The sequence below is a fragment of the Varroa jacobsoni genome, unplaced genomic scaffold (genome assembly GCF_002532875.2).
Source record: "Varroa jacobsoni isolate VJ856 unplaced genomic scaffold, vjacob_1.0 scaffold_984, whole genome shotgun sequence".
Lineage (NCBI taxonomy): Eukaryota > Metazoa > Arthropoda > Arachnida > Mesostigmata > Varroidae > Varroa > Varroa jacobsoni.
The window spans coordinates 130,555-152,788 of record NW_019213886.1 but is presented as its reverse complement, the minus strand read 5'-3'; the positions used below and the strand labels follow the sequence as shown (position 1 = coordinate 152,788).

The 22,234-nt window shown below is 36.7% G+C and overlaps 1 protein-coding gene and 2 long non-coding RNA genes across 3 annotated transcripts in view; 1 reads left to right on the top strand and 2 right to left on the bottom strand.

Annotated features, from left to right (window-relative positions):
- Positions 1-390: 390 nt before the first annotated feature.
- On the bottom strand, positions 391-12,568 carry LOC111265548 (uncharacterized). Its single transcript, XR_002683516.2, has 3 exons — positions 12,224-12,568; positions 920-1,019; positions 391-839 (listed from the first exon to the last, which is right to left on the bottom strand). It is a non-coding gene; the product is annotated as an uncharacterized LOC111265548 (long non-coding RNA).
- The window catches only part of LOC111265545 (putative fatty acyl-CoA reductase CG5065), a gene marked incomplete at its 5' end in the record, with an annotated part of 26,818 nt that continues 6,526 nt past the window's right edge, over positions 1,943-22,234 (top strand). Inside the window, 8 exon segments of the mRNA XM_022842322.2 lie at positions 1,943-2,052; positions 5,421-5,636; positions 7,797-8,007; positions 11,798-11,946; positions 12,097-12,291; positions 12,817-13,021; positions 16,192-16,322; positions 19,715-22,076. Coding sequence (XP_022698057.1) covers positions 1,943-2,052; positions 5,421-5,636; positions 7,797-8,007; positions 11,798-11,946; positions 12,097-12,291; positions 12,817-13,021; positions 16,192-16,322; positions 19,715-19,823 — 1,326 coding nt within the window.
- LOC147752793 (uncharacterized) overlaps positions 18,700-22,234 on the bottom strand; it is a 9,668-nt gene continuing 6,133 nt past the window's right edge. The window contains exon 2 of the long non-coding RNA XR_015313098.1: positions 18,700-19,213. This is a non-coding gene — a long non-coding RNA (uncharacterized LOC147752793). The remainder of the gene's footprint in view (positions 19,214-22,234) is intronic.

Here is a 22,234-nt window from a genome sequence, read left to right as displayed (position 1 = left end):
CCACTTATGAGTTACATTAAATTATGGCAAGCTGATGACCCTTTAAAACATACTTGGGAAAGCTTCGTAATTAAAAATTAGGTCCACAACTGTCGAACTGTGTGTACTGCATTTTACGGTAGAAAATGCTTATGCTCTAGCTGTCGTAGCGCGCTACACTAGCCTGGTTTGTATCGTGTCCATCAGCGTGACACCAAAGGTGATACCGCCAGAGCTTAAGAATTGTAACCACGCATTTCTTTTTCCTTTCGATTCTGAGCAGTGTGACACCTGTGACAATTCGCACGGGTAGATCAACAACTCGCACTTTACTTACCGCCGGTAGTTGCTTTAGTTCTTCTGCTAATATCGAATTCGGTTGGCACTGACAATGTGAATAGAGTGATCGCATTTAGTTAGTCAGACAAGTTGCTTTATTAACAAAAAAACCCATTTGTAGGAAGCAAAATATATCATATTCAGACGGATTGCGGAGCAGTCATGCTTAGACGATCTAAAGCTATTTTAACGCATCGGGTAACACCTGCTACTTCACAGCTTGTCTAACGGTTTAGATGCTGTTACGTAGTCGATTTTGGAGTTTAGGAGTCTTTTCCTTATAGTCATAGCCATGTAAAGTGAGGCGCCGCCATGTTACATCGCGAATGTCTCTCGGTAAACTACTTATGTTAGGGCCATGTGCTTCAATCTTTTCAATTACATCGCACGATTCTATGCCATGATACATTTTGTCTTACGCGGCTTTATCCTCAACCCTCGTTCTGCCGATTCTACAATTATAGACGTCAGCGCCCCTGCATTTACAGATGGGGTTGCCAGTTCTCACAGTGTTTCATTGCCTGTAAAAGTGTAAAACCTTGTAGGATAATTCTGCCCACACTAGCAATGTAGATTATAAACGATACCCTGAGGAACTTACTTGTTTTTTAGTCTCCTCCACACTTCACAACGCTTCTTGTAAACCTTACGACGACAAAAGCTCAATATTGTATTGGTGAAGAACTTTTCATTTTCAAATCCTGCAATCCACAAAAACTGTTTTAATGGACGAGCGCCCTAGAAAATTCTGTGCTGTTTTGATGTCTGCGATAATTCTTTGAATCCTCTTGCTTTAAATATTGCACCGATCTATACGCTTGCGAACAAGACGTGTTCATTGACACCATTGATGTATGCCGTTATTTTCACTTTTTTTTCAAGCACCAAACTGGCGCAATCTGCGAAAGGTTCAGATTTCACTCACCGAATGCGTAGCTCTTTAACTGCATTCGTCAGACGGGCCAGGTGGATATCAGAAGCGGAAAGTTGGGTTATCGGGCAGTAATCTAATTTTGGTTAGTTGCTTGTTTTTCACTTGAACCATCCAACATAAGGTAACCTTAGTCATTAACGAAGAAAGCCTGTGACTTACCTTTAGGCCGTGGAGTTCCAATGATAAGTCCTCTGTTAAGGACCTTTTCCCTGTTTTAAGCCTACAAGCAGTATAAGTATCTGAATCTACCCTCGGCTATCTGATGGTAATAATCTACATATCCGTGCGCCCCAGATGTTCGGAGGTCAGAAATCTATTCTTACTTTAGGAAGATTTCAAATCAGTGGCTCACCTATGGCAAACCACATCTCTAAAAAAAAACATCTTTGTTGGTCCAATTTTTTCGTAGAATTGTAACATGTGATGATTTCTTATACGAAAAATATACGTTTTATATTAAGCACTTACTTCGTGATTTTTCGTTCGAACGAATTCACTGAAATATTAGAACCGTAGGGAACTCTTGGTTTTCATTCTAAGTCAACAATTTTAGGAAACATTTTGTTGTGCATTACTCTATAAAATATACAAATCACTGCATCGACAATTACTCGTGTGCACCTTTAAATCTGTTAACCCTGAAAACCCGTTTCATAACGAAAATATATTTATTTGCTTTCATTTCCGAAGATATTTGAAGGTTTGTTGTCCCGTCGCCCAGAAGCCCGCTCACGAGTCAGCGCTCTAGCTGGCGACATAGAGAAGCGTTTTCTTGGTCTTTCCGATAAGGATCTACGCAGGTACATGTACCTAACATTACATTATCCAAATACATTAGGTCAAAACTAAATCATGTTACTCTTTCCTTGTTAAAGAAAAAATGCAGTATGACATATAAAGGTTTTGAGAAAGTCAAGATATTCACCTGTCCCATCATACGTACACGCTTCATGGAATGCCAAGTACCAGAATATCCTACCCTGGTGCTTGGTGGACTGATGGTCTTTTTTTATTACTACTACGAGTTCTTATAAAAGCAGCCAGTTAGAATGCAATATAATTATAGCTGGTTTTCTGTTCTAAATAAATGTTTCTTACAAGTATTTGATACTACCAGATGCTTTAATAAAGCATCGCATCATTTAAAAAAGCGCTTGGTATTGCTGAATATATTTATTGTTTGGGTAGTATCACTAAAAAATTAAAGCTCCGTTTATTTTTGAATATTGTACAAAGTGACAGATGTCAAGCATATTTTCGAAATTTACGAAGGGATACGTGTTATTACTGGCACTTACTGGCAAGTTTAAATAAAACTTTTGAGGCCCGCTGGCTATAAAAAGTGGAATTAGATTTTAAACACCTCACCCTTTTATTCAGAACAATTTGTAATTGAGTTACTGATTTGAAATGGGGTCGAACGAGCATACGCAATGAACGGCCATTAAAAAGATTAATTTTAAAAGAAAGTATACCAAAGATCAATTAAATATTTCACGAGTTGTGCCACGAACTCTCGTTTCTCGGTAATTCTTTCATCTTACCATCCAGTTCCACAAAGGCTTCGCTATGCCAGTGAGCATAATTAAGTCAAGGTATATGTGTTATGATTTTAGCGACTTGCTTGTCTATGATGGTTATGCTTCTGTCGTCGCGGAAATTTGATAGGATTAGTCTCGGCATGGTACAATGTGGCACTCCCATTTTAATATTGTACTCAATAGCTATTTATTTTCAGTCTAACGGTTACTTGCATAACTAGAGTTAGTGCATTGGAAACATGGAGGCGTTCGGTTTGCCTCCAGCGTGAGCAGATTCCGTCCAGTTTATCCGATCGTAGGCATGTCGTAGTAAGCTCTATATAAGCCAGAAGGTGGGCTTATATTAGTCATTGCTTGACTGGAGGTTTCCTCTAGCCAACAGCTCAATGGGAAATGCCTTGCCAAGCAGTTGTGAAATTCCCAGTGATTGCTGCTCCATCACTGTCATCCAGAGTATGTCCTTGATCGTCAAGGAATCTTCCGAAGTACTGACAGCTAAAGTTTAGGGTTATGTATCTATATACCTCATACCATAATCTAAACGAGGCCATAGCCTCTCTCAGTTTCTTTGACGGCAACCTTTGCAATTGTAACAAAGGGTATATCTTTGTTGTTATCGGTCTTCGAAGCCGGCCTTATTCGGTTCAGAGACCCAGCTTCTGTAGACCTTTCGCTGCATCGTACTAATACCTTGGGGGTTGAATGCCTGTGGGCATCTTTTATTCTTGGACAGATCATCGTGTTCGTGACTAGGACTTGGCCTTGCATCTAAAGCTTTGTTGTGCAGTTTCGTGTCTGGCATTCTGTTTTCGAACATCTGTAGCAGCGCTTGCAGATTTATGATTTCTTTTGCAATGTAGCTTTGCTTGTTCTCGGACAATTTTTGTGCTAAAAAAAATGGCCGCTATAACCCTGGATATGTGAACCAAAGTAGTCTAGCTTGCCTCTCTTCTTGGCCAAGATGCTTCTATTTTGATCTCTTTGGTATTTTATGAGAAAAAAGACTAGCTTGTCACGAATTTCAACAGTTGCTCCGATTGTGTTTATTTCAATCGTATTGAGGTTAGTGGTCGGACCTGCGGTTCGAGCCTTCAAGTCCGCTTTAGTACCTGCCTCTCGGACTTTTTCAGAATGTTTTTTCTTACTTTCAGCAAAAGATCTATGTTTCTGCTGCTAAAAGCCACCTATGCCTGAATTGTTAAGCTACCTGACTTGGTGATTCGGTCAAGATTTGCATGTATATAAGTGCCTAGCGGTAGCATTTAAGAAGATATTTCTTATTTAGTTTCTGTCATCACCATGATCTAGCTCGAAATGCAATGGCTGATATAGTTCGTTATGGGATTATCGTTGCTCTTTGCAGTTGGTCTACTTGTTTGAAAAGTTGGTGGACTGCATAGGTCATCGTTCTTTGCGACCGACGTTGCCGCCTTTTCCATTGGAAAGATTGTGGGGACTCCAAACATGCATCACGTCCGTTCGCTGTTTTCAGATGCTTTTTCAGATGTTTTTTTATCCCTATTATATATTTCGGTGTCCGGGATCGTCTCCAGGATTTCCTTTTTAAGAATATGCCACTTGTCTGCATTCTCCGACCACTTCTGACAGACCAAACATATGCTACGTCCTTGTTAGAGGTGGCCTTCTTTAGTCCTTCCGGACCTTATATCTGTTTCTACAAAGTTTCTCATAGATCCTATTGTGACATTGATCACTAAATCTGTTCAGCCTAATTCTTTGCTTCTCATAGTTCTGCTGTGCCTTTGTTGGCGTTACATTTATTTCCTTTCTCTATTATTTTTTTTAATCTAGCCTTTAATCTATTGTGATTATGCTATTTTCGTTTTTAATGTTCCCTTTAGTGTTTAGAACCGCCATCGTGGAGAGAATGTGAATCTTCAAAATCAGTTTAGCAATTGGAACTAAAACTCTGAATCGGTCCGTTCATAATTTATGTTGTTTCATCTCTTTGCGTTGATTTGGAAAATTAATGAATGAATCTTAACTCTTAAAACGAGGGAAGCAACAAAATTCCAACGTGGTAGTCGACTGCGAAATTGGACATTTTGTAGTTTAGAACTAGGGAACTGCAATATGCCAACTCGTTTATTCACTAGGATGGCACCTTTTCATCCGCCGACGTGTCGTTTGGCGAGTTGTCTCATAAAGCAGGACAAACGCATAACTTGAGTATTGTGACAAGAACATTACAATCGCCTTATGAAGGAAATGGGACTAAATGTCAGTTTACGTCATTTCTGTATTAATATAATATCTAGATGACATTCCGTTGGATCCGAATGCCCCATTTAGTAGATAATTATAGTAATAATAGCTTCTGTTCGTCTGTCTATCAGACACAGAGCTATAATTTTGGCGATGATGTCACAAGCAATTTTAGATTTTCCACGGATTACGTACAGGGTGTAAATATAATAAAACATAAATAAAATAAATAAATAAAATAGAAAAATCAAGGGAAACAATAAAAAAAAAGATCCCAGGCGACGTATTTGATTGATAATTTCGCGTGATATGCCATGAAATTGCCTAATAGATTATAAGATTGTATATATACGTATATATATTCTAAATGCGTACATTCTGTAATCATTTAAAACTGGTAGGGTCCAGTCTGAGGTCGAAATTGTCATCCACTCAGCAGCAACAGTTAAATTCAATGAACCGTTGGTGGCAGCTGTTCGTGTAAACGTAGGGGCCACTGCCAACATGGTGGAACTTTGCCGTAATCTGCAGAAACTCTGCTCTTTCGTTCACGTTTCCACTGCGTACGTTAACGTCAATCAACCGTCAGAGCCAAGAATTAAAGAATGTATATACCCGTAAGTCTCTTTTTGATCTTTTATAATCATAAAAATATATCTTAGAACGTATAGCATAGTACGACTTATCAACTCACTCGCACGCATACAGAAAAGCATACATATTGCAAAATAAAGCAAACAGATAATGGTCGAAAGTTTTCTAATAAAGACAAAATTTGCAAAAAATCTACAAGGTCCTCCACATTTTGGCAAAAGTCTGATATGCAACTGTTGGCAGCTTTGTTGTTTTAAGAAACGCAATAGTATTAGCTTATTATGTTTTCAGAAAAGAAAAAATAAGTAAAAACGTAGAACTTCACTTAGTCCCTGCATGGAAAAAAATCCTGCTTCGGTTGATTTAGCGCTTATTTGTAAGTATCAATTGTTCGAAAAGCATAATCACTAACCTTTTGCTAAAAGGTTAGTGATTTGCAAACACATATTTAGGAGAAAAGTAGAATTTTATTGAATTCGCCATAACTGTACTTTTGTGGTGATAATAGGTTCGCTTGGCTTTCCGAATACACATGACTCTCCAAAAATAAAGTTGTTCATCCGTATTTCATAATAGCACCTAGCATTATAGCGCCAGCCTTGACAACTTTTAGATAATCTTGGTGATCTGCCTAGATTTTATCAATTGCGACTGAAGCAGTCGAACATATCAAGATTAACTCGGCTTCGTAACTGAGAATAGTTTTGTCAAATTGAGTCACACAAGATGCCTTTTTGTTAGCAAAAGCAATGCCTCCAATTTTATTGAGAGTACTCTCCTTAGTACCTACCTAGTAGTGCTACCATCAAAATGCTTTTGGGGCCACCAAGGCTTATCTTTTGATTGCAGTGCTGGGTCTTTCTTTTAAATGTTACTATTTCTTTATAATTGTTCGGTGCTTAGTGGGCTCTAGCGGTTTTAGATGGTATAATACAAAAGTAGTAGTAGGAGAAGTTGAGCGGTGGGGGGTGTTAAGTAAAGGAACGTTAGAAAGAGGCGCACTGAGTCACCACTTTTTTTTTACAAATTTATCTGAATAAGAGTGCAAAAGTTAATAACCTCTCTGAGGAAGTACAGTATAAACAATTTTCTCAGCCCATCAAGTCTTCGTAGAATTTTGACACCGTAAATATTTTAGTTGTAAGTTATCGTAGATAGATTAGTTAAGCTCAATCATCGGTGAAGTTTTGTATTAATGTTGGATGTATCAATATAAGCGAAAAAGGTATATAAACATGGCAGTAGTATTCATATAAAATTGTATCAAAAATATATTTAGTATTTCAATTGCTTTGAGTTGTTGGTACAAAAATAGCTATTTCGGAGCAAAAATAAATGTGAAACATAAAAATACATATTAAAGAATCAAAGGGTAAGTAAAAATAAAGAAAAATAGATGCTTAAAAATAGATTGGTGAATTAATACCTTTACGTTTGCGGTTTAGCTGCCTTACGTGGCAAAACGTACTCATTATGTCTCTAGGCAAAATTTTCTCGCAACGAATTACGTTTGAATTACCGTTTGAACAAAGACTTTATTTTTCGCACGGTGCAACGAATAAGTACCTCAGAATGACATAAATACCACTGGTAAAGAAGGTATATATGTATATTTATAGGTTTTATCGCAAGGCAGTTAGAAAAAAAAAAGAATATAAAGAGCAGTGAGCTTTTTAAAGACAGTATACGGCTTAAGCTGTCAAACCAAGATACCATGAATGGAATTTTCTTGCATCGGAGCTCTATTTTAGACTTCGCAGTGGCGGATTGTTTTGCTATAGTCTGTTACTCCAAAGATCCATGCAGGGCAGTTTGGGTGACAAGTGCGTATGTCACTGAGTAGACGCTGGATGCCTAGGTACTTGAACGCTGGGTCATTATTTCTTTCCACGTAAACCTCTTTATTTACTGGGATTACGTAAGAGCTTACGCTGCGATTCAAAGTAAGTTTGCGACCAAACTCTGTTGGAGGATATTAGATTGTTAAGAACAGGAAAATTAACGCTACGTTAAAAAAAGTTACACGGAGCAGTTCATATTGGATTATTATCATATGCGTGAAGGGCTTCTGTACTGTATAGAAGAACTTATAAACCCGATATAATACTTCATGAATGAGGACTCATCCTTTTTTAATAAAAATAACCTGAACATCTATTGATGTATATTCGCTGTGGCTGTAGATTTGATCTAAGAGCAGATGATTTGTTAGAGTTAACGGCACGCCTGCCACCGGCAGCTATGGAAGCCGCTACCCCGCATCTTCTCGGCGCCTACCCAAACACATATACTTTTACTAAACGTCTCGCCGAAGAGCTCGTTTTTGAGTCTGGACTCCCTGCAGCAATCGTGCGACCTTCCGTAGTCGTTGCCACAGCCAAAGAACCCTTTCCAGTAAGTAAAAAACCGTAAGTGCTGTATCTAATCCCATTATTAGACAGAAAATACACAGTCGTATCATTCGAATACATCAAGGCATGCATATTACATAACGCAAAAAACTCCCTATGGTAATCCTTTCGTAATGTTAATGTAGTTGTTATATTAGGGTTTCATTTTATCGTAAATATAGTTCGCGTTATACCGCGCAAAATTATAGTTGACTTTCGGTCCGATTTGTCGGGGTGTGAACATTAGTGAGCCTTTTATTACCCACAGTATATAATATAATAATATAGTATATGTAATATAGTAGTATAAATAACTTAAATTAGGGCGTTAACATATTATTTTAACATCGAGATTCCACTAGTTCACGTGTGTGCTCACTTCCTTAAAGGAAAGGTGGAGCTTCCACAATACGTTAGGTTTGACACAAATGAGCAGGCAACCGAATTTAAGCATATCGCGATAGGTATCGCGTTCTACGGTATGGATTTTGATCGAGTTAGATAAGTCAGTTTTGAGAAAAATGCTCTTTGCTAGTAGTTTTTGTTTTGCATTAGTTCGAAAAGTGCGGAGATTACGCAAAATTTTATCAAAAGCAACTCATGAAAGGTTGGTCAAATGTCAGACTGCAGAATACAGCATTATACTTTGCAAAAATGCTCCGAAGTTTGGAACGCTGTGGGCGCTCTAGTATAACCTCCTTATAGAGAAAGAGGGGCAAGAAGGAGACCTGTACAATCTTAATGCGCTTTTGTTGAATCTGAATGTAGCAATCAAAAAAAGGTTCAACTATTTCTGTATTCTTCTACCGTTTTTTGAATTTAGCGAACTACAAAAAGATCATGTTGTGAAAACGAGACATTTAAGGGAACCTTTAGGGTTCCCTTATTATTATTATTATATGTATATATATATATAGTATTATATGTAAGTTGGTCCAAGAACAACAATAACAAAAAATCGCCGCATCAATGAGTCGGGTACAAAATTCATTAAGTTATTTTAATTATTAATTGTTTTGATAGATGTATGTCTAATTTAAGCCGTTGCTTTCGCAAAAGGATAGGGATTTCTGCGGCAGTAAGAATGGAAGCCATGAACGAAACTTTAGACAATATAATTCTGAATAATTAAGCAAAAATTTTTTTTTATTTCTCGCTTGATGTCTCGTTAATGGATTCTTTAAAAATCTGTGAATTTATTATGGCTATAAACTCCCGTTGAAAAAGTACTTTATTTCCATTATTTTTTGCAGCTATAAGAACATCAAGAATTCCAGTTTTTTAATTTCATTGTATGGGCCAATTGGGCACCCGGTAGGTATTATATCTACAAATTTTTATTAAAATTCACTAGTACAAGTCGCCTAGCGTTAAATCGCAGTATGTAGCGTTATCTTCTATGGGAGCTACCGTCGGATTACTGCCATAAACAAAGAAAGCATCGGAAAAACTATGTTAATTTGAAAGGAACACCTATATTACTTTCTATTTGAAGAAATATATACCTCCTTGATCTTATCCTTATCCAAAAGACTGTCCAGGTATTTGTTATACTCGAATTAACGGCGAAGCCCACGGTGGTCTAAAGTAACAGGGTAAGCCAGAGTATGTCTCTAAAGTTATTTGGTTTATATTGCATTGATAGCACATACGTCTTGTATGGGCGATTCTAATATACATATTTTATTATTATCATTTTTTAAATATAATATTTAAAATTACAGTAATTTTAAATAGAATTAAATTATTATGAAACGCAGAGATCCCAAAAATGCTAATTTTTCAAGTGTAATTGAATTGCCAATTCCAACATTCTTTGCAAACATCCTAAGAGGTTCTGTAAGTGAAGCACAAAACATTTTCTGGGATGGCTTACGAAAAAGTCATTCGCATATTTGCAACAAAATTTGGCGACTTAGTTTGGAACCGCATATACATAAGTGGGTGGTTCCGCTCCGTCTAAAATGCTAGATATTATAAAATATGAATCTTTACAAGTCGTATCATCATCGAATTTTGCATTTAACGATAGTCGTCTTTATGAACGCTGTGAAGTTCATATAAATTTACTTAACAGTACATGCACTCTATACTCGAAACAGTTTAGATAAAATACTAGATTCTCTAATACTAAATAATATACACAAAACATTTCATATCATTACTATTTATATCATTAAATTTTGCTCACTGGGTTTATAGACCTAAATTTGAAGCAGAATTGACTTTATATAATGATTAAATTACCATGCATACCACCACCATTCGAACCGGATAGGTGCCACAAGAAATGGAAAATGAATCCGAAGGATTGGATTGGTGGGCGTAGAAATAAGTTGCTGTCAAGGAGGCGACTGACGTACTAAGTAATTTAACACCTAGCATTAAATAAAGGATGGCTGTGGCTTGGTGAGCTCAGCTGTATTAGGTTGGGACATAAATCAATCGATCCTTATCGGCCTTAGATGATCAATCAAATCCTCCGGCTCCAAAATTCTAATCTTGAACGTCGCAAACCAGTTTTGAACAGGCTGCTCAATTATAAAGTTTTCACTGTGGAGACCACACAACTATTCAGTCGTAGTTCGTCAGCTGTCCCCAGAAGGCGAATTGGTGTAAGTGTTGAAATTGCACTTTTTAACCTGAAATTTTCCTTTTTCTAATTGAAACCGCTGTAAAATTATTCGCCGCCCAACGTATACAAAAGGGGGGGGGGAGGTACTTTCGGATGCTATATAAAAAAACTAGTAGATGAACAGTGAAGTAGTAAAGGTGAAGGACATGGAAAAACTGAATGTGCTACACTGTTGACAAAAATTGCTTCTTGTTCTGTACTACGATTAAATGTAGTACAACGGTTTACTAGTTAGATCCGCGCTTATTTACATATTTTTTTAATAGTATGAACAAGTATAAATATACGTGACACTATACAGTGGTTAAGTACCGCTCCTACCGTAACCCTGTCATTCTCTCGCTTGTCGGCGCAAATTCTACACATCTACGTCAGTGATTCCTGGTTGATTCGCCAGTGTTTAGACCTGTATCGTATCTTAAGTGGCAGAGCAATAGTACACCAAGCGGGCGTCTCCCCGTCGTTCTCTCTCAGTTGGCTGTGCCCGAAAATCGGTGTGTCTATGGCCGAATACGAATGCTATAACTATCGTTACATGGTAAGTATATATTTGTGAGTACCTGTAGAAGGTAGCAATACGGCAAGAAATGCCATGTTCACGCAAAGAGAATACTAAAAACGGACCGAAAGTGCTTATGTTTTTACCTTATAATACCTCTTGGTCAAGGAAGATACTGGTTCAGCTTTGCCAAAGTGCAGATATAGTACAGATGCCAATAAAGCATTGTGTTTAAAGCTAAGTGATGTCCGACGATGCATTCATGTGGTCCAATATACTGAACTCAGTACTGAGGTGCCATGACGGCCATAGGCAGTGATATCAGAATAGTGACACATGTCCAGCAAAACAAAGCTAAAATAAAGAAATGACATTAAAACTGATAAAGTTGAAATTTTTAGTGCCGTCTCTTCGTAAGCCTAATATCCAACTTTTAACATTCTATATTAACTTTGACTATTTTAAGGTTCTTTACTATTATACATAACGCCGTATATATAAATCACAATAGGGTTCTGAAGTCCGACGACAAAGTTCTCGAGAATAAAGCTGGTGTTGCGTTTAACGTCCTATTAACATAAAAGTTTACAATAGTTCAGAACATAAACGATGGGATTGAAATATTATAATAAACACTCCGCTTACGTATCGTATTTTAAGGGCTGGATTGATAATATTAACGGGCCGACAGGATTTTTCCTGGCATTGGGTACAGGGTCTTTGACTGCCGTCTATGCGAATTCGAACACGAAGGTTGACCTCATACCTGCAGACCTGGTTGTCAACTGTATCATCGTTGCTGCTTTCAAGTAAATATGAATGGTGCAATTTACGTATCCATACAAATTCATAGTTCCCTACATACCTTATTGTCTAAAATAAAAAAATTGGTGAGATGAAAGGTGACGGACATTAGATGTTAGGTCTGACAAAACTATTAAAGGTCTATTTGTTTACAGGCGTGCGACAACTAAAACGGATAGAAGAAACCGTTCGGTGCCTATAATTCACTCCTGTCTTGGAAGAGTGATGAGTCTTTCAGGACAGGAAATGCAACTCTGCTCCTATCGGATTGTAGCTACTCACCCTCTTATATATTGTATTAGATTTCCACATACAGTTGTGTGCAGCAATCTGTGGGAGTTTCGACTTAGGTATGTATCCATGTCGATTTGTCAAGGCACTCACATTTGTTTAACAATTTATAAATAAAAAATCTTCTCCAAGTAAAGAAGACACAAAGTAAAACCGGAATTTAGGGCAGCTGGGGTGTGCACCAAGGGTCCTCGAAACGTGTTCGCGCACTAAATTTAGGGACACATAATCACTTGGGTTCGAATTCAAACATAGACACAGCTCATTTCATGCTAGACACTAGCCGTTTGATGGAATGTTTAATAGCACTACGGGATGTAAAGCTAATTAAATAAACCTAACGCAGATATTCTTTTGGTGAAGCTCAGCTGTCCGAAGCAAAAAATATGGTACGGTGTGCAGCAGGAGTCTATTTCACGAGGGGTGTAAATGATATATACAAGTAATAAATCACAAGTTACGTTCAGAAATTGTTTCATATTTTCACGATATATCCCAGGATAATGTTGTCATGTGTTTAATAGGCTACTAATACAAGAAGTACAACATACTATATTTGATCATGGCTTTTTTCGTGTTTATAGAATGTTGCTATTCCATCGGTTGCCTATGGAGATAGCAGATTTTTTACTGTGCCGAGTGGCAGGAAAACAACTCCCACTGCGGAAACTTTATGCTCGAATGACAGCGGGCTTGGACGCTCTTAGCTTCTTTTTCCACCAAGACTGGGATTTCATGACATCAAGCGCCATGGAAATGCAAGAATCGCTTGGAGATACCGACCGCTATGTGAGTAGGCCACTTTTGCTATTACCAGTTCCTCGTCGAGCGGCTGAATTAGTCAAGCACTTCGGTTTTTTTCCAAAAGATTCAAGGTATATTAATTTAATAAGTTAGTTTCACCGAAATGTAATAATACACTGTAGTCAATTCACTTTGTGATCGGTAGTAATTATGCAAATAATTTGAATAGAAAATCTTCCATTTTCTCACTCGGAGCAACACAAAGTGTAAGCAAAAATTGATAATTTAAGCCCTTTTCCGGTGTTTTAAAAACTTAATTTTTTATATTCTAGGGAACGCCCGATGAAAATCATCGGCCGATTAACTTTCGCTGTTTTGAATAGCCCTAATTATCCTTTCATGCTGATAATTTTTTAACCTAAAGAGAGATTTGTCCTTCATGTATAATTATGAAAACTAGCTTCTAGCTTCGTGCCTTTCGCCAAGAAACAAGCTGCAGTAGAACCAGAACGGGTACTTTTTTTACTGAGTAGGAATCTCTTTTTATGATGAGCCTATGTAAAGACTTTATTTATTTATGAAAAGGCAGCCAAAGGTTCAACACCTAAAGTGTAAATAGCCGATTTATTAATTCAAAATGGAAAAACTCATATAGAGCGGCAAGCAAATTTTACAGACCTCAGCCAACGGCTTGACCTTTGAGAATTTATTAGGAGCAATAAAGCCCACTCGTTGATCCTACTGTAGACAATTTACCTGGTTTTCTGGTACAAACCTATTTGCAGCGACATTTGATATATTTGAGCAGTTTGAGGATTATTTTAGCGTTGATCTTCAGGTAAGACTCAATAGTGATGATGGCTGTAATTTGGCAAAACTGACTTGCTTTACTTGTGGCTCACTCCGCTCTCTTTCCTTAAGGTTTTGGAAGAGTGTTCTACGCTGCCAAATCTATTCCCGTTTAGATTATCGCGTTTGTCATTTTCCACGAAGTCCATCATACTTAGTTGTTACAGTTGGATAATAGAATCCTCTTTGTCTTCTGATGAATACGGCTATCTAATGGGAAAGTTTATTGATACAAGGCAGGTTTTCTTCCCAGCGATGTAAATGAGCTTCCGCACGTTGCAAACTTGAAACGCTTAATTTTTTTAACTGGCGTACAAATCGCGTACGAATGACTTCCGCAACTGTCGCAAGATCGGTATGTACCAATTTGAAGGTATTTATGGATAGAGTACGGTTTGTTCTTTAAGCACTATGTGCTTAAATTGTTGGGGGTAGAATCGTTACTCTGAAGCGATCGTTGAGCGACAAACTGATTGAACTTGATACGTTTCTGCAGCTGTAGAAGAACTGAAAATTTGCCATGGCTGTAGCGTAGTTAGATACATAAAGGTACATAAAGACGCACTGTTTAAGAATGCTTGTATTGGCTGTAGTGACATTGTAGATTGCACCAATAATCATAATACCGTCGTCCATTTGTAATGACCATAGTTCAGAAGAAAACATGCGACATTTTGTTTTGAAAATAAAAAATACAGCCTAGATTGATTCTTGAGATTGCGGAAAACGGTGCGCTGCTTGGTCTTACATGTACCGTAGATGGCGCTCAGACTGTCGATACAGACAAAGCCCGAAGAGGTCAAGTAAGTAAAATATTGCTTGAAATCGAGATCAGGATACGACTATATGATAATTTCGATCCATATAATGATTCCTTATATCTCATGCAAAACGTATTTAATTACTAAACAGCGAGAATACGTCCTTCAGCTGTCTTGCTAGCAGCGTCCAGGGAAAAAAACGTTGCCTTTATAGTCGGACTCAATAAAGTGGGAGTTTAAAGGTTAATGGGGTTCAGACACAAATATGATTTCATGTATACTTCATTATGGTTATTGTGATTTATTTAAGCAATAACATTCTTTGAAATTTTATTATTTATTTTAGTTGAATATTAAGTAGCTATCGATTTTGATGCGATTAGTGTATAAAGATCTTAGCCGCAAACTAATCTATCGTGGATCCTTATCCAGAAGCCTAGGCTTTTGCAAATGTACACCTGGGTGCACGCAATTGTAAAACTGACTTTAAAAAGTTAGCGCTAACAGGAAAACAGTTCAAAGCATTTGAGCGAGGTAACCTCCACGATGAAGAAGCGCACTCCTACTGCATTTAAAGTAAATTCTCAAATTTTAGTTGTGTTGCATAGACTTGGAGCGAAACATTTGAGAAGAATTAGGTCACTGAATTTGTCATAACTAAAATCGAAAAAAGCAATCGATATAGGATGACCGCCGTAACGACAAGAAGTAGAAAAATCTCGATGATTAAAGTTGGATGAAGAATTTCTTTGGAATATATAATAATAATATTCATCCAATAATATTCATAAACAGCATTTTATGAGAATGTGCTTTTGATCGCATTGTTAGGATAACCTTAATAGATCTTCTAGTTATAGATTGAAAAAGCTTACATATATTGGAACGAAAACGATGAACAGTGTTCATAGAACGTAATATAAGACATCGGGATGTTAGGCGTGATTTTTGATTGAGTTGCGTCAATTCGTCAGTCAATGCGTCAATTTCGGTAACATTTGTCATTGTAGTTCCTTAGATTATACATATAATGAGATCGTCAGGAGTATGTAAATTCGGCTATGTATATTAAAATGTAAACTACACTGAAAAGAGTAGTACTATCAGGTTAATTAAATATTGTCTTTATTCAGTATTTCGGCTTAGGGTAAATTGTGGACGTCGAAAGCCAAAAAATCTCATCTTATTGTTGTGCACAAATCGGAAGATCTTTCATATAGCTCATTATCGTACTTCGGTAATATGACGCTCAGGTGGTTTTGAGCAAAGTAGTGTTTATGGTATTTTGCAGGCCTAATGAAGTATTCCCAGATTTCGCACATAACAATGTCGCAAAAAATAAGACTAGTTTCTAAAACTTAGTACATTGTGTTTTTGAGAGCTGTTTCATTACCACTGGTTTGTCTAAAAAATAAACTCATGATATATCTTTTTTGCATATAGTGGTGCAAAAAAATAGGTAGGTGAAAGAAGGTATGGTTTTTAGCCTGTACCTCTTTTTTAGGTTCATAAGTAAGTTTCAAAGTTTATATGGTTTTAAGGTGCCTGATCCTAGCCCATCTATTACTGGCTATAAAATTGTATAAGTACTGTCTTGTTTTTCAGCTTTTCCCGATTGTTGCCTCGGATGACTTCAAATGGGACTATTTTTTGAAAGTGTATCTCTTCAGCATTAAGTACTTCATCTTACATGAGGATTTAACCACAACAGCAGCGGCGCTCGCCTGGAGGAAAAAGTTAGTCTACATGATTTTCAATAAACTATTTGTACGAAACTATATTTTTTTTGGCACATATAACTTCTCTATATAAAGGAAATTCACGCTAACTTGGGTAATTCAGTTTTAAGCTAGAATAGCCAAGAGTGTTTTGTAAGTCTTGCAGTGTGACATATAGAACGACAAGAAGCTGCGTCAGCAGCGAACGTACAGTCAGCTAAAAACATGTTTCGAAACCACACACATCCTTACTTATTTTGTTTTTACCTTAATTAATCTTAATTTAAAGGTTATTGAAAACCAACCCAATGATATATATACTCGGTTTATTACATTAGTTTCTGAACAAACATGATTCCAACATGATTAATTCAATAAGCCATTTGTTTGCAGAAGAAAGAGTCTTTTTCAGCTAAACAAGATGTCCACCTATGGCAATCAGCACTACGAATATATTCTGGCATGTGTTTCCGATAAATTTTGCCACATAGTCCTGGATCAAAAACATCCCCACTATATTCACATTATATTTAATTGTTGGTAAAGTAAATTGAAATTTCACGCGAATGAGCACATATCATGACATATCCTCCCACTCCCTCACCACTGGAAGGTAGAAAGTTTGTTTTGACCGTGTTCACCTTTAAGAAAAGTCCTTAAAGGCCAATCTTGCGTTATTTTCTTGAGTTTTTTCCAATCATCTCACGAAGTGCACGAATCTGCCTTATACGCCTAGTCCTTCAGCGTTAGAATAGACAACGGCTAGAGTGTGTTGGTTTCCTGTAATACCCCGTATTTCTAAATGATCATTCCTGTGATAGAGAATGAGTGGTAAACCATCTGATCCTCTGCCGTCGTTGCTATGAAGTATGTTCGTGCATACAAGAAATGTGAGCTGACCTCATTGCGCTTGCAAAGGCGTCGCTAATTTGTGCGTGTTGGCTGCTCGTTCCCCACAGCCTACCCAAAACATGTATGGAGAGTTACCAAACAGGTTTTTAAACAAAGTTTAGTAAAGATACACACTGAGCTAACGTTTAATAAAGTGACAAGAGGCAATGAAAGTGTTGCATATATTCACGCTCTTGCGTCAGCGCGCTTGATCGCACACTCCGTGTCATCAGAGGCCGAAAACCTGAAAAATGTAATAGTTACTCCCAAAGAAAATTGGTGAAGAGCATACCCTTGATTGCTTGCGTTCTTACATTGAATTGATGTCAGAGTTCGGTTCAAGTTAATTTTATTTAAACAAGAATAGTCTTAGCTTTGTAATAGTCTAATAAAACAATTGATTTTCAACACGAAGCAAATATGTCTATTTCAGAGTTCATATGTATCCGAACTTAATTGGCAAGCACGGTTAGAGTAATTTTCTTATGACTATCCTAACCGAATTATACGTTTCGCTATACCCATGGAAGGGTTTAGCTGACTTGTAAGCACGAAACCCATCATGAGTTCGCAGTTCTATTATTAAAGACTTTTTTGTTTCTGTAAAACAATGATCTAATTTTTGGCGAAAAACAGATCCAGAAATGGCTCTATGGTACCAGTGTCGTATGCTACGCTGAAGAGTACAGCCATAGACGGGCATATAAAATCGTAGAAACGAAGATGTTCTTCTAATATTTTCTAGTATAATAAAACGAGTATATTTATATTGGGATTACGACTTTGAAAAACACTTCGAATTAACCATACCAATCGCCATGAATCATTTTTGAAACTTGGTTGAGATCGTCATTTTACTCAAATTCGTACTATATGAGCACGTAATTACTAGCTAATATAATGCATTGAGGTACCATCGTGTATGGTACTTCCAGTATCTGTGTACATTATATTATGTCTATTATTAGGTTGTTCAGTGTGAAGCGTCACAAATGCATATCTCAATTTTTGAAATAACGCTGTGTTAACATTGCGACATTTCATGGATTTTTCTTGTATTCAAAATATATTTTTACAGTCTGTCACCGTACACTCTGATATAGTTACTCGGACTCTTAACGGGCCAGTTGTAGTGCGTCATGAAAAACTAGAAAATTTTAGTAGATTATAAATATAAACTTTATGTTGAAACTGCAAGGACGGAGACAGCTCGCCGTATACATTTTGTATTCAATAAAGGTTCTACTTCACAAACCGTTGGTTTAAAAAAACCCGGGAATTAAGTTTTCAAATCGAAAATGGGTCATACGGGAGATCTGGATGCAACGGTGTATTATGGAGAGTTGAGAGTCGCGTTAGGAGCTGATAAATTACAAAGTGAACGGGTGTGAACACTTAGATTTAATATATGTAAAAAATCCTAGCTATTTTCCTCGATGAAATTCATAAGATAAAGGAATCGGACAAATGGGGGGCTTGTGAATTGAGTAAGGATCAAGAACAGTTGTAAAGGTTCTTGTTTCTCTTTATTCTTACGTTACAACAGTAATCCATTCTTGTTGAAAAATTGATTTTCCATGATAATCACAGATGATAATATTAGTGAGTGAAATAATTCCAAACCCTGATAAAATCAAAATATAAACCTCAGGATGACCAAAAAATCAAAACATATCTTGATATATAATCGGATCTCCACCCCCTCTAGGATCAAAAAAGAAGTATTAAAATTACGATCTGTTGATAATATAATATAGTAATAGTTCCAGTCAAAACAGGCAAAGGTAATAGTAACAAAACTATAGTAATAAATACATACCAAACATATGAAGCCATTATCTCTGTTTTTATACCTCAAGATCGTATATTAAAAATAGTTGCAATAAAATTAACTAAATCGGCGGGACATCACTCTCAAGGAGTATACAGCGGCCAGAATTTATGGTATCTGTTTAGCTATTTAATGCAGGTATTGTCCACCTCAGCTCCATGAGTCCTAGTTCCTCGATTGCGGATAACTGAAAGAAATGATAAGAAAGCTCTGCATTAAATGTTATAGATAACTTACTATCCAAATGGGAGAAGGTTATATATAATAATAATGTGCACGTTGATGGAACATAAAAAACAGGCCTGTAAAAAAATTCGAGAAGCTAGCGTTTATTCTATCATGTTTCATATTGAACGACCTAATAATTAATCACTTACAAATGCCTACTAAGTTCTATGGCTTTTCAATGCGACTCGAAAATCTTGTGCTATTCGGTATAGGCGAAACTCTTACTGTTTAAAACGCGATTGCCATCCGTCAATACATGTTTAAAAACGTATCAATAGTTAAAAATCGAACTTTTCAAAACTCAAGTCGTGTGAAACTTTTTGATAAATAATCTCTATCATATGAAAGTATTATTAACTAATAACTAAATTAACTTTGAAAATAATTTCACTGGAGAAACATTGTATCTAATAATTCAGTTTTTTGTATTGGTTTGGGCCTCTGTTTTTGTTGTTTACAGACTGGCTGTAATTCATTATGGGTCACATTTGTTGACTGCGTTTATTGTCATCAAATTGCTTGTCTCATTCATCGAGTTCATCATTGGATTCAATATGTATATATTTTAATATATACGTATATAAATATAATATCGGAGATGGTGATATGGCTAATTTATGACTCTTTGGCAAATCATCGACGCGGCTTTCTTTTCTGTATTCTACTATTTCGCATCCATGAAAATTAAATAATAGGGCCCGTTCAACGTCCATTCTGTTGATCTGGTTTTGTGACATATGAAAGGCGAACACCAATTACGTTATTAGACATATATATTTTCTCAAAAAGCTCCTATCAACAAATGTAGGCGTTGTGTCTAATACGCAACGATACACAAATAGATTTTCTTTGATAGCCAGCCAGACTTGGTACACATTCGTATATTGCCGATGGCAGTGTGTTCTGTATACGTCTAGCACGGGGATGAATAAATGGCCCTTTAAGATGGAGCAAACACAGACTAACAACTGAATAAGAGTGAGCTCTCAGTTAAAAAAAAAAATGGGCTCACGTTTAGTGAAAAGTTAGTTACACAGTTGAAGCAGCATCGAACTAACTTTTTCCTAACTCAGAGCTAATTTTTTCTTGCCCATGAACTTAACTACTAACCCCTACTGTACCGCAGAAGCCAGCAATATATAAGGCGCTTACGAATGCAGCAAGCCAACATTGCAATTTGCTTATACACTGTTAAAGGTACTTCGGCAGAAACTACACCAAATAATCAAATGCAATATGAAATATCAGTAAAAAGTAATAAAATGTTTTGGAGATAAAATAAAAATGGGATATAAACTTAGATTATTATAGCGAGAGTTCTAAAGGACCAAAAAACACGTTTAAGTTCATGTATGTATACTCATGTGCTTAACGGCATGTTCAGAGCTGTGCCCAAATACGCTTAACTTTGTCACAGACAACTTAACATATATACTCTAAAGATTTTGGGTTAACAGTTACATTCCAATTTAATTACAAATTGTCCAACCTATTATGATAGTTTGTAAAACATTTACAAAGTTTCATCATAAAATAGTTATTGTGCAATCAAGTCTCTAAATTGAGTAAATAACATATACGAGAATAACCTTTGAAGATGACAAATGATATCGACCGCTGTTAAAAGAAAATATACAATTTTTTTCGTTCTCGTATCTCTAAATAATTGTATGTCAATGTTATCATTTGATTTGTCGTATCTCGGTAGTCTACGTGTAATCTGTGATTTTGGGCTAATCTGTCAATATAATAATTATAGTACCGAAACCAAAATGTAATACATGACGGATGTATTATACATGTGCATTTTGCATTGTCTTTCTCGGCTTAATAAAAAAAGTGAACTTGAATTTGTCGGATTGCTTCCGATATTAAACCCTGTGTAAAGACAAATTATTGGCTTACGGGTATATCTTTTTATTAATATTTCTTTTGCTTATGACAACCACTGTCTTTGTGAAGTTGTGTATTTCTAACTGCTATTATTTGTTTAATTATATAACCTGACAAGTACATCTTTACTTAATCTTTATTATCTTGGCTCGATCTCGCATAAAATCCAAGAAGTGATAGCGTAATCCTATAGAATTTGTAATAATAATCAGTACTGTGTTTAGTTGTTGCTACATAATCTTCTCAGCTAAGGTTTTGTCAAGGGTTGTGTCATAAGGGACACGTAACCAGTATTGCGTATAACGCTTGCGCAGTTACTCGAATACATGATACAGCCAACACACAAGACCAGATTGCAACAATAAAAAAGAGAAGACGATGCTTGCGGTGTATAGTTACACGTATGCGTTTAGTACCCTTTCCCTGGGTCTCTGATAGCCCAAGATTATTTTGATTATTTAGGAGTTCTTTACTTTCTTGCTTCTGTGCCGCCAGTTCAGTGCGTTAGTCAACAGGACTAATATTTTCTTTGTGAAATTTATCGCTACCTACAAAGTCTTTTAGGTTCAAGGAAGCTGCTCTAGGGTATTTTGCTCAAGTGATTAATTTAATTCGCCTAGAAGATCCTAACGTCAGACTATCAACCATAGACTTGGTAGGCCGTGATGAGGAGCACTTTTAGTTGCTGGCTATCCATTTGGGAAAATGTACTACTTCGAACGTACTTTACGTTATTAATTGCTGTTTTGATTGCCTTGATTACCACGACCCGTGCCGTTGATATTTTAATGATTCCTGCTGAGAAACTGAGACCTTCACCTGCGCCTGCTTTTCCAACTGCTGCTCCTCCAGCGCCGAGGTATCCATTGTATCCATATATCGTGATTCCCAAACCACCAAAAAATCCTTGCGCTCGAATGGAAGGAGACGTGAGTAATCCCGCAGTGCTCATTATAACAGCGATTTTCTTATAAAATTGTAGCAATTGAGACCACGCACCGCCTTTACCTTTTTAAAGTTGCCGTTTTGTGCATATGGGTTATACAAAATATCCATATATTCCTGAAAAATGCCATCAGTGAGATAT